The sequence below is a fragment of the Sebastes umbrosus genome, chromosome 13 (assembly GCF_015220745.1).
Source record: "Sebastes umbrosus isolate fSebUmb1 chromosome 13, fSebUmb1.pri, whole genome shotgun sequence".
Classification (NCBI taxonomy): Eukaryota; Metazoa; Chordata; class Actinopteri; order Perciformes; family Sebastidae; genus Sebastes; species Sebastes umbrosus.
Window position 1 is genome coordinate 3,345,969 of NC_051281.1, and position 13,102 is coordinate 3,359,070.

General features: G+C 36.5%; 2 protein-coding genes across 7 annotated transcripts in view; one reads left to right on the top strand and one right to left on the bottom strand.

Moving 5' to 3' along the window:
- The window catches only part of parp4 (poly (ADP-ribose) polymerase family, member 4), a 37,964-nt gene extending 28,693 nt beyond the window's left edge, over positions 1–9,271 (bottom strand). For all 6 annotated transcript variants that reach the window (XM_037789004.1, XM_037789002.1, XM_037789001.1 and 3 more), the window contains exons 1-10: positions 9,144–9,271; positions 7,809–7,936; positions 7,469–7,697; positions 5,369–5,498; positions 4,321–4,399; positions 4,126–4,230; positions 3,378–3,536; positions 2,133–2,270; positions 1,791–1,961; positions 157–308 (exon numbers count right to left, since the gene is read on the bottom strand). In XM_037789004.1, the coding sequence (XP_037644932.1) occupies positions 157–308; positions 1,791–1,961; positions 2,133–2,270; positions 3,378–3,536; positions 4,126–4,230; positions 4,321–4,399; positions 5,369–5,498; positions 7,469–7,697; positions 7,809–7,936; positions 9,144–9,153 (1,301 nt within the window). In that variant the 5' untranslated portion in view covers positions 9,154–9,271. The remainder of the gene's footprint in view (positions 1–156; positions 309–1,790; positions 1,962–2,132; positions 2,271–3,377; positions 3,537–4,125; positions 4,231–4,320; positions 4,400–5,368; positions 5,499–7,468; positions 7,698–7,808; positions 7,937–9,143) is intronic.
- The window catches only part of LOC119499822 (trace amine-associated receptor 13c-like), a 978,627-nt gene that overhangs the window by 49,262 nt on the left and 916,263 nt on the right, over positions 1–13,102 (top strand). The gene's annotated exons all lie outside the window — the stretch shown is intronic.

Here is a 13,102-nt window from a genome sequence, read left to right on the forward strand (position 1 = left end):
AAATGGCCTTAAATAGGAACAGAAATAACAGGTGGTGTTGCATTAATATCTGCGACAGGTTTTGTGAATAGACATATGTGTTTAGAAGTACTGCAAATGGGTTCTGCTTCCCTCCAGGATATCAGACATAAAAGCATTTCTGAGGCGGTACGCTACCTGTCCTGCAGCTGAGCGGTCACTTTCCGAAACTCGGAGGTGTCGGAGGGAACAGTCTCAATGCTGCACCTCAGAGCGCGGTATTTCCCCACACAGGAAGGCGTGGAGCTTCTCAGGGTCATCTCACTCACGTTCAGAACATCTCTGATTAACTTGACAAAAAGAAACGATCGTGTTCGTGTTAGCCTGGATATGCACAGGGGACAGCGGTGACTTTGGTTTATGGATGGAAGGTAATGCCATGTATTTCAGTAGTGTATGTGGGGGGGTCAAACAAAGTTCAATGCATTTACTGCATTATCTATACATATTTTGTGGTCAAACAGTCAAAATGTGTTACTGTGCTACACAATAAAATTGTTTAAAACAAAATAAGGCAAATTAGGTCACATTATTTGATAACAGCAGAGGTTTGAATTACCATACAATAAATGTTATGAATGCAAATGTGTATACATCCTCTGTTGAATTAAAAACTTAAAATGTTGAAGAACTAAATGGCTTTAGAAGCTGTTTAATCCTTCAACTGAAAAGAAAACAATATGGTAATGTAACAATATCAGATTTGATCTAAACTGACAACTCTTAGTGCGTTTATGAGTATTCATCAGGCACACCTGACTACATACTAATTGTATACACAGTATATACGGTATACTAATTGCCTTAGTATACCGTTTATGTAGTTAGTATACAAAAAAATCAAGCACTTAAATGTGTTATATGAAGAGGAGATTATGTGCGTTGATGTATGTCTTTTTGAATGACACTATAAATTAAACTTCATAAATAGACATAAAGATGTTTTTTCAAAGACATAATAGTTAGTTTTTTGTTTTTTTGGGTGTTCACAAAGCTGTAATTGAACCTTTGCTAAGCACATTTCGATCTTTCGGAGGTTGGAGCGGGCACAGTTTTAAAGCTAGAGTGACGATACTGCCATGTCATACTAACTTGGCGCGAAGGAGGCTAAATAACGCTCCAAACTTACACACAATTTTGGCGAGGTAATAAACTGGCATATATGCCCACTCCCATGTTGATAAGAGTATTAAATACTTGACAAATCTCCCTTCAAGGTACATTTTGAACAGATAAATAATGTGCGATTAATCGCGATTAACTATGGACAATCACAATCATTAATCGTGATTAAATATTTGAATCGATTGACAGCCCTAGTAGAAAACGGAACGTTTCAGAAACGTGTACATCTCCTTCCAACCTCTTCGGGTAACGAGTGTCACTAGTACACGTGTGCCAGGCACAACGTTTAACCATAACTAGCTCCAAATCCACAAAACCACGATGCATGAGAGTCTATGGAGCACAGCCGTATAGTTGTCGGACCCTGGTCGAAGCTGGCCAACGCTACGTTATGATTGGCCCGTCTGCTTTCGAGGGGCGGTACAGTTACATTTTTTGAAGCTGTAAGTAACCTCTGGATTTCCTTTGTGGATTGCATTGTGGGACAAAAGTGTCCATCAACGGCACACAACACTGGCTGTGGGTATTGTATGTAGCATTTGTGCAAATGAAAGACCTTTCAAATCATGATTGATTGGTTCTTTACGTCTGTATATTTGTCTTAGTGTAAGTGCTCGTGAGTTGTACATTTGTGTAAGTTCTGTTACCTGACAGAGGTCCAGTTTCTGAGAGATGAGCTTGGCATAGGGAGTAAATGGGTTGGGCGGACTTGACGGCAGCAGGGTGTTAACCTCATAAAGGAGAGACACCACCTCAGTATGATTTTCCTCCTTCAGCTTCCTCTGAGCCTGAAGCAACAAGCCCTCCACCCTGCTCACCTACACACACACAAGACATGGAGCACAAGCGTAATTGTAATGATATTCATGATTAGACTGTCTCTCCTGGAAGGGGAAACAAACAACAGGCTAATGGGACAGCTGATGTTGCTTTCAGTAGTTTGACAGCAGACTGAGATTGTGCAGAACAATCCAAAGAGAAAGCCTTACATCATTGAGGCTCAGCTTGTCCATCGAAACTTTGAGGATGTTGCCGAGGCGGCCCAGGGCCTCAGTCCACAGCAGCTCCACAAACACCCCCACTTCTTGTGATACGCTTCCTGTGTTCAGCTTCTCCTCCAGCAGCAGCTGCCGGTCAAACACGACACATGTACATCAACTGATCAGCTCATTAGATTCAGCTACACAAGTGTCCAGCAGCAGTGACTCCTAAGTGACTCAAAATCCAACAACTCAGACCATAAAATGTGTGCAGAAAACACAGTAAACCTTACATATTAAAAGTAGAGATCCGCCTCTCTCTCACATTTTAATTCTATAGGGTCAAATAAACTCTGAGTCTATTTTATTATGAGGGGTTGCTTTTAAAGTTGGCGTAGTTTGTGATGCTTATTAGGCTGCCACAATGTCAATATAGTTAGTCACAGGTATGTAAACCTCAAGACACTTATGTAGTGTAAGTTGCATCATGATACGATATTATATTGATTCTTTGGGCGACGATACGATATTTGCTGATATCACAATTTGATTTTATTCCATTCAGGGGCCTGTGATCGATATGAGATGATATCATATGCTCATTTAAAACAATCGGTCGCATTTATATCAACTCATAAAATATCATTACTGGGCTCTTCCAGACATTTGAATGAAAATCTTTTATTTTTCATAAAAAGAATAAATATAAAGAGGATCTTAAAGATGATACGCAGCAATGTTTTCACTTTGCACCGATGATATTGGATCATTGAATCGATATATTGATCTAGATCGATGTATCACACCTATGACGTACTATTATAGTTTGTATTGTTGTTTTTCTTACTATGGTGACTATTATTATATTATATAATGCATCATTACTAACTTCAATATACTCTACTAATGTGTCAGGAAATTTAGTGAATTCATTGACTCAGCATGAATTATTGTAAAATCAAAATAAAGAAATATCTTAAACATAAAAAAAAGGAAACACATTTAAAAAAGCTACTGGTTGGCTAGAAGTGGTACTTTAGCAATATCAACCACATGCTGGTACTGTATGTTCAGATCTGAAGAAATTACAGCTACTTAAACATGCAATAAAATCATGCAATTATGCTAAAAACTACAATGCCCACAATTCCTTTGCAGCAAACCAGGGAACTGCATTCTACGTTACGGTACGGTACCCTTCTCATAATTTCCTGCAGCTTCATGTTTCTTGTCAGTAAAATGTGTAAAACTGACCTGCTGGAGGGGGGCGGACACCAGGCTCTGGCCGGAAGGAGGGATGTTGTTCCTCAGCTCCATACCAGAAGCCAGAAGGGTCTCTCTCAGGGTCTGGTACACCTCCAAAGCTTCCTCTGAGGTGGACACAGGCACCAGCATATCCCTCACCGCCACCTTCTGTTTGCACAAACACAGGTGGCTGCCGGGTCACAAACTTTCTCATTTTACAGCTAAACAGTACTCTGAAATCTTGCAGATGCCATTAGGAGCACCGGACGACACCGGAGGACACAGAGGCACATGACTTTTTTTCAGATTACCTGTCTCATGCACTACTGTCAAAATATAGCGACCGTTTTATAAAAATAACTTCTTTTTTTTTAAATCATATTTGCTCCATTTGTACCCCACTGCAGCTTTAAGTGTTATACGTTTTAAGAAGATATCATAAATAGGTCACAAAGGTAGGTCAATAAAAGGTTGAGCACGATAATATGTGAGTTTTTGAAGCAACATGAGACAAATGACTGGATAACAGAAAGGCAGCACATTATTACAGACAAACAGCACAAACAAAGATGAAGAGCAGGCAGGAAGTTAAAACTAATAAATATCGATATGACAGATATATGCAGCGGTGATTAAAATGACTTTTTGTACTCAATATGAAGCTCACAAAAATGATTATATTATCTCATTTCTAACAAGCAAGAAATAACGTCATCTGTGAGCTGACACAAGCAGTGACATTCGGAAGACCTCATACCTTGGATGATATATCGTCCTTCCAGTACCTGACCACATGGTACTGCCGTCCTTCCTCTACTTTGTAACTCTGCAGCTCCAGGGAACACCAAGTGTTGCTGTTTATCTTGAGAGAAATGTATATTATTGTTAATAGTTATTCTATCACTACTGTTGTAACAGTAGTAGAAAAGCTAAACATAAATTGCAGCTTTACCTTTTCAAAGATTGAATACTTGGCCACTTGAAAATTATCCAGATACGATGGAAGATCAGGATCAGTTTCAGTATAAATCCTGTGAAACAACATACAACAAAAATGCAAAGATCAATCCAGTTTTATATATATGTCACTTGGGAATACAATTTTCTGCAGAAATGTTGATTTAGTTTTTAAACTTTTGTGGTGCGTTTTTTTTCCCAGTTGTTTCTACTACCATGTGACACGGTATGTGAGTGGTGGTTATTCTACCAGAGGTGCAACTGTAGCTCTGAATGGATTACACTGAGATTTGAAGGAAGGAAGATTATCAAATCTTTTCTGGAAATTATTCTTGGTGGGCTGCACCCTCATCTGGCAAAGTGTGCCCTGCCTGTGGGAGTGGGAAAGCTAAAGGAGCAGGGAATACTAAAAGATATACAGGCTACCTATCTGCTTGATAAAGGCCTCTATTGTAACTATGCAAAAAAGTCAAACCATATTTACAATGCTAAATAAATGTTGTTTTTTAAAAGATTGAAACTTTAACCATCTGTACAATGAATATGATTTTAATGTATGCCATTGTAGCTGGAATTTATTTTCATTTCCTTATTTCTCTGAAATCTTTATGTTATTATTGTGGTGAACTTCCCCAAAATCTATGGTTTCCTATGGTATACCTTTTTGTTTCCCTGAGGGCATCATTAGATGTTACTCCGCTGGGCTCACGCTTCAGTGAGAATGCACTTTCAAAGCTGGTGAGTCACGTTTTAGCATGCTCTCTCTCTCTCATCGTTGATATTTGTTTTGTTGTATGAATAAGCATATCATATAGTGATGCACATTAAGATACAATGTGCCAAGGAACCTTTCGGTCTAGCCTCCATTGTATAAACAAATCACTAATTTCGATATTAGACTAGACTATTAGACTATTAGACTAGAGCTGAGCAGAGCTGAGTCTGCTACACCATTGCCTCCTTCATGACCAATCCCCCTGAGTGTTAAAACAACACACTATAGTGCATGTCCAGGCTAACACGAGGATGATCGTTGTTCACACCTGTACTTTCCCAGGACATATCCGCTCCTCTCCGGAGTCTCTGCGCTCTGAGTCAGGCTGACAGAGTCCACAGGCTTGCGTAGACCTTTGGTCGGCTTAGCAGCTGCTTTGCTCGTTGGTACTTTGGACACTGCGAGGCACAAGACACATATTCACATGAATGACACACCTCATGTCACTTGTTCTGCAATAAATGCATCATTTAAACCAGAGTACACACAGGCTATGGAAGCAAAGTGACTTATATCAATCAATCACACTTCATTTGTATAGCACCTTTCACACGGGTTAATGTAGATTCCAACAAATACACACTTCACAAAGTGCTCGTTACACAACACTGCTACAGGGTTGAGCAAACACACCCTTTATCTGACCTAACGGCTGCTATGTAGTTAAACCTGCTGACTGAGTCTACACTGTAGTTTCTAATCAGAATGTCCATATGTCAATGTGGAAACAGAAATGGGAGGACAAACCTATTGAACAACGATAAACTCATGACTTGTGTCTGTGCAAATAAATGGCTGAGAGGTATCATGAATCATTGAGTTGGAACTGGGTGGAGTCCTGATTCTGACTGCCCTCTGTAACTGGCTGCGACAGTAAGTGAATGATGATCATTTTACATTCCCGCATCTATGATTGCACAGTGTACACACCATACTGCAAACCCTGCACATTTTAAAACAACACACAATTCATTTTGTTAGATACATGTGATGCTGCTGCAGTTACAATACGTTATTGTCCAACTGGGATCAATAAAGCGGCTGTACATCTTATTTCAAAGTGAGAATATCTGTTTTTATTTAATCTCCAACTCTGATGCTGAGCATTTATTGTTGTGGAGTTTTCTGCACAGCATTTTCTAAATATCACCTGTCACTTACACGATGTTACATGTTATTCAGGACTGGCTCCAGGGGGTCATATGCAGAGGCCAATCAAATTCTGATTTGCATAGCCCGGGTCCTTCTAAAGGTTTGTTTTGGAGCCAGCATTTGGCAGAAGCTTAATGTCCTTTTCTTTGGATTTTGGTTAAGTCTTCTTTGAGATTGGTGCTATTATCTTTGCCTGTGCAACCATTGCAGCTATTACTACTGACGCTAACTAGTCAACTGTTCTTCTATTTTCTCCAAACAAAGGAGAAATGTGACACATGCAAAATAGATCTATTAATTGATTAATATGAATTACAAGTGAGTTTTTAAGTCTCCATGAAACTAAAGACCTGAACTTCCTGGATCAAGAAGACATTTTTTCATAAACAAATAATTGTTAAATTGATGCCGATGCTCTGCATTTGTATTGGACTATATTAGAATCCCATGTACCGCTATAAACTGTGACAACCATAACGAGGTTTGTTCTTAAACCATGTTTAGAAGATTTCTTTAGAGATGTTCTGAGACCATTTCTTCCTTACCGATACCTGAACTTGTGGTATCAGCCAATACTGAGTACCGATCCGATACCAGCATGATAAAAAAATATGTAGTTATTATTATTATTATTATTATTAATAATATCATAATTTAACAGCTGTTTGCTACTGACCATGTATGGATAGTGGACAGTAGTTGCCAGTAGCAGCCATGATACATCTAGGGTGACAGCACATTGAAGGCTACTGTTTTGGAGCGGCGAAGAAGACTTGATTTCCGGCTAAACAAGTTGATTTCTTTTTTTCTGGGTTAAAGAATTATGGTATCCGATTGGTGCATAGGATTGCGTACTCGCCGATACCGAATTTTGGGCAGTATCGGACGCATTACCGGTATCAGAATCGGAATAACTCTAGATTGTTATTTCACATTTCATCTCCATCCTGACATGACAAAATTCAATCAAAACATTTCTACATCATGCATCTTTCAAATACATAGAGTAGACTACATGTTTGGCTTTTTTACTTCATGTGGACCTGAAAATCATCATAAGTCATGCCCACATAAAATAAAAAAAGATGTGTGAACAGTGTGCAGCATTTTACACGGTTTTAAGTGTACATATTATATTCGCTGCACCAACATGTGCTTAGTATTCATCAATATCTATGTGCTTTTTGGAAACTATTACTGCCTATAAGGATAATACCTTCAGTTGAGAATATACTTCGCCACAGTGAGGAGGCAGGAGGAAGAGGAGGTGAGGAATCAGAGGGCGAGGAAGCATCCAGCTTGTGTTCATCCACAGGCAGAAGAACTCCTCTCTCCAGACAGCGGTACACATAATCCACCCCGACCACTGGGGTTTGGTATTTATGGATGCAACGCAGCCTGTTGGAGCTCAGGACGGACACATCACTGGTCACTATCAGAGAGCACTGTGGGAAATGTAGGCGGAAAACAGAAAGCAAGATGTGATTTTTGCATTGGACCACTAGGAGGACATTTAGATTTTAATAACCGGTGGAGAATTGATCACATCATCCGACCTGTTTATTGACCACAAAGGAAATGTTGCCTCCATTCTCTGTTATTGCTGATTTCAGCTTCTTCTTCTCCTTGAAGGGCAAAGTTTTCAGCTCCAAAAGCACGGAGCAGTTCTCGAACACAGCCATGCCTGTAAGGAGAGGACACACCCAAAGACGTTATCGTACTACTATAGAATATAGAATATATATAATACAATGTTTACAGCTGCTTATGTTGTTTCTCTCTCTCTCTCTTGGTGTGTGAATAGTTTAAATGTCACAAGTTTTATATCCCTCAGGTTAAAGGTAATTAAGGTATCTTAATTAAGCATTTCATATATATTAATTTGACCTTGATTCAGTCCTCACCATCACCATCGAGTGCTTTATTGTAGCTTCTATTGGTGGATTGTGTTTTTGTGTAAATGTGTTTTAATGTGTCCTGTCTGGATGTGATATGTTGTGTTTTAATGAACCCTTTTTAACAGCAGTTTTTGCACATGCAAACCAAACACTAATTACTGCATTTAGTACGCAAAAAGAAGACAAGTATTATATATTTCTATTGTTATCTCGTCAACCGTACACACTGTTACAGTATGTACAATGGCACACACCCACACACACACATACACACACCCACACACACACACAGACAGACAGACACACACACAGACACACAGAGACAGACAGACATAACTTGTTTACATTTTATTTATTACATCTACCCTTCCTATTTTACATCTGCAACAACCTCTGTTTACATTACATCTATTTTTATATTTTATACTTCTAGTGTCACAATTCTGTTTATATTTATTTATTACATCTACTCTACCTGTTTTATTTGCTTTATAACTGTGTGTGTTTTACCTGTTATGTGTTTTACCTGCCTTGTTTAGTCTTGTCAAGTATTTGTTTTAAAGCACTGACCAGAAGTGTATTTAATACAATAATGACAATAAAGCTTTCTATTCTATCCTACACACTCTCACACACACACACACACACACAAACCCACACACACAGACAGACACACACCCAACACACCCACTCACTGTCACACACAAACACACACCTAATGGAGGATTGCTGGGAATCAAACCAGGAAGTAAATCCCAGTAAACAACCAGTAAAAAGGTGCAGCACATCATCAGCATTAGTTATAATAACATTAGCTCGCTGTTAAATTAGTTTTTGAAGTATATTTGACCTAAAAAGACAATTAAGAAAACAAAACAGTTAAGAAACAAACCAGTTAACCCAGTAAACAAAGTAAAGGAGTCCTTAATGTCCACTAAACTGAATAACATGCTTTTATTTGCAGGTTAAATAAAGACATTCAGGTTTACTTAACTGTAAACATCCAGAAGATGCTTCTGCGGTTGTTGTCAGACAGTAATTGTTGTCTTTTAGTTCTTTAATCAGATGAGAAATAGAGAGAGCTGCTGTCACTGCTGCTTCATCAGTTTAGCATCAAGCCAGCAGCACTACCCTTTCAGCTTCTGGTGGTTGAGTTTTCAAAATAAAGGTTGTGACGTCACAGTGAAATTAGGATTACTCATCATGCAGAATAGCTCCTTTCACATTGTTATTATTATAGAATATTATATTATTCTGTGTTTATCACTGAAAAATACACGTAGGAGTATTTTAATAGATTTGTAGATTCTATCTATTTAGACAGATAGATAGTAACTTTATTGATCCCGAGGGAAATTCAAGTTTCCAGCATCACAGTTCCATAGTGCAAAACATGTTAGTAAAAAGGCAGTAAAAAAGTTAGTAGTGCAAAGTACAAAACAAAATATACCAGATATAAAAATACAAGGAGATGAAGAAAACTGTTAAAAATGAATATAGTGCAGGGTAACAGCTGAGATACATGACTATTAAAAAAGTGCAGAAGAGACTGTTAAAAATGAGTATAGTGCATTATTATCTGTCCTGCAGACCGTCCTCCTTTGTATTGTATTTCCTGAGTATGTTGTAGTTTGTCAATGTGGAGCCAGTTTTAGATACTTAGTTTAGGTTTACTACAATAGATTAGTACTATAGTATTGCATTTATGTAAAAAGTAACTGTAAGTGTCAAATACATGTATCCTCGTGAAGTAAAATACTCAATATTTCCCTCTGAAATGACGTGGAGTATAAGTATAAAACAGCATATAATGGAAATACTAAATCTGTTGTTGTTTTGTAAGTAAAAACTAAACTAAATTCATCCAACAATTCTATCTCCCTTACTGATAACACACTGATTTGAGTGAAAATAAGAAGCAAGAAATACCTGTCTTATTCTATTGTAGCTTGTCTTTATTTAGCATTATCTGGGATTTTTAATGATAGTTTTAATTGTATTTAAAAGTCCTTTTATAATGCTTTTCTTTTGCACTTTGTCTCGATGCTTTTGATGTTTTATGTTAAGCGCTTTGAATTGTTATTGAGCATGTCTCAAAATGCAGTTTCTTTGGCCTATAAAGGAATAGTTTGACATTTTGGGGAATAGTCTTAATAGTTTTCTTGCAGGGAGTGAGATATTTGCTCCAACTGCTCCAACCGAGGATCTGTTTCTGTCTGACTTTTACACTGAATAGAAACTCACAAGAGAGGAAGTAGTCTCGTGGTGAGATGATGTGACTTGATCAGTGGCTGACTTCCTGGTTTAAAGCATAATAATTTCCAGTTATCCACACAGGCTGCTCTATTTACAGCACAGACACAAGATGCTGCCATGCTGCCCTCCTCTGGAGGAGGAGTTGTACTACAAATTTTAGTTTAGAAATATATTTAAGTACATATACATACAAAAACTGCTCATGCCAGGGGTACAATTATAAAGTTAAAACAAATTAAATAAATAATAAAAAAATATAAATCTATATAAAGAAAAAGTAATATCAATTTAGAATAAATTCTCATCGGTTCATAAGAAATTTGTCAAATACATAATTAGTTTTAATTGCTCACAACATAGACAGCATTTCCCATAAAGATTTAATATTTGGAGTAAATACTTAAACATATTGTGAATAAATTGAATACTGGTTATGATAATTTAATTAAGCTTCATGATTTTTTTTTTTAATTATAGCATAATCATTTTTCACACACTGCATTTTTTTACCCCAAATATCTGCCCTAGAACAGAATGAATATATGATATAAATAATGATAATAATAATTAATATAATTATATAATAATTAATATAATTATTATTATATACAACTTTTTTTATCCCTCAGGGTAAACGTATGAGTCCCATGTGCAAAGAAAAACAATGATAACAATGTGTTTGTCCCAGTTACCATAAAATATCTTAATTAAGCATTTTATATCTATTAATTTTACCTTGGTAACCTATATATATATAATTATTATTATCATTATTTAAAGATATGTAGCCTACATGCAATTACGTGAAGCACACATTTCCTGTTTGAACATCATCTCAAAATCTCATTTGATGTTTCTTTGTATAGAGAAATAGTATTGCACCATTAATAATGTATAAGAATGTACAACAACATCTCCTAGCATCAACACAGAGGTAAACTCAGGAACCGCTAATACTTAAAAAATACAATATACATTATTCAGGTTATAAAGAACTGGTAAATAAAAATGGCCTGTTGCTAACTTGACCTGTGTATTTAAAATCACCAGTTTTGCTGCCCTCCAGTGGTCAAAGGTAGGAACTGCATCATATACTTTGTCACGCTAGCGTCGTTGCAGACTTTAGTAGCACTAATACACTTATCAATACTGATCATATTCTTTAGAGGTATCAATAAGACATTTATATGTTGATTTTAAATGTATATTTTGTTATAAAACAATATAAAGCTGCAGAACGTCTCTGTATAACATTAAATCAGGAGTGTCTGCTGCCCTCTAGTGGTAATATCGAGGAACTGCAACATTAAATTAGCAATGTATAGTAATAACCATAAGCAATAATAACATGACAAATACATGATATTTTTTAGTGTAATTATTATTTAATCTTATACAGACTGTTTTTAGCAATTATTTTGTAAAAATAAAGGAAAAGAAGCACAACATCCCAATAGTGTTTTAATTTTTATTTCCTATATTGTGCAGGTAAGAAGAAGATGCAAGGGATTAACAATAAATCACTGCTGTTAAATAAAGGTAAAAGACAAAACAAAATGCTCACAGGTTGTACAAAGCAAAGAGATGAACTGTGTATTTAAAATCATAATTATTCAATGTTATACAGAGTATTTCTTTAGCGATTATTTTGTACATCCCAATAGTGTTTTCCTGTTTTATTTCAGGTTATTGTTTTTTTTAAAGAAACCGAACCAATTCCAGTTCTTCAAAGATTTAAGGACACAAATGGGCAATAAAAAATGGGTAATAAAACAACCTTTGAGTATTATAGAAAATTAACACATCCCATCAAATACATGGAAGGAGATGTTGACCTGTGTATTTCAAAACCATGAGTTATTTCTTTGTACAATTGGCGAGCATTTTGTTTTGAAGATGTTTGACTCAAAATTCTTCAATTTTGCATCATTTTTTATCTTTATTATTACGCCCCAAAAGCCTGGAGACAAAACTTGCTACAGTTGAATAATTATTTTATTATTTACAGAAATCACAGCCTTCGTCTGAACATTTAAGTCTTCCGGCAATATTTGTCCTGTAAAATGTTGTTCTGTAGGAGAGGAGGAGGGAGTGAGGCAGTGTGTGGATGACCCATAACCAGGTTACTATAGTTTATAATAATGCAAGACAGTGAGGATAGAGACATTTCATATAGGAGCAGAGCGAGGATCACCCTGTGGATGTTAATATGAGATTAAAAAAAATTATATTTGTTTTGCAGTTAAACAACAGCCTACAGAAAAAAATACGCTTCCCGCGTCGATGAATTATACATAAAGAGTTATAAACAATGTGTGCTGTGTTTAAAAATGTCGATGAAAGAGCCAAATGATTTAATACCCTTGTTGCAGAAATCAGACATAAGTGTGATTGATCCAAGGTTTGCCCCGACTCTGGTTGCCTTTAAAAGCTTGATTTCATGTTTATTTCATTTCTAAATTAAAGCCAATTTAAATTGTTTATAAGCACTTTGAAACTGCCTCAAGCGTGAATTGTTCCATATAAATATATTAACCTCGTCTTGATCATTTCATCAGAATATATCTGGCAAAATAATCGTCAAAATAAGTTTCTCCATCAAAGACAGGAGAACTGAGAGCATAAAAAAACACAGTTATTAAAACACAAAACAGCCTGAACCTCCTGCAGTGGTGTAAATAAAAAACGATCTGGAA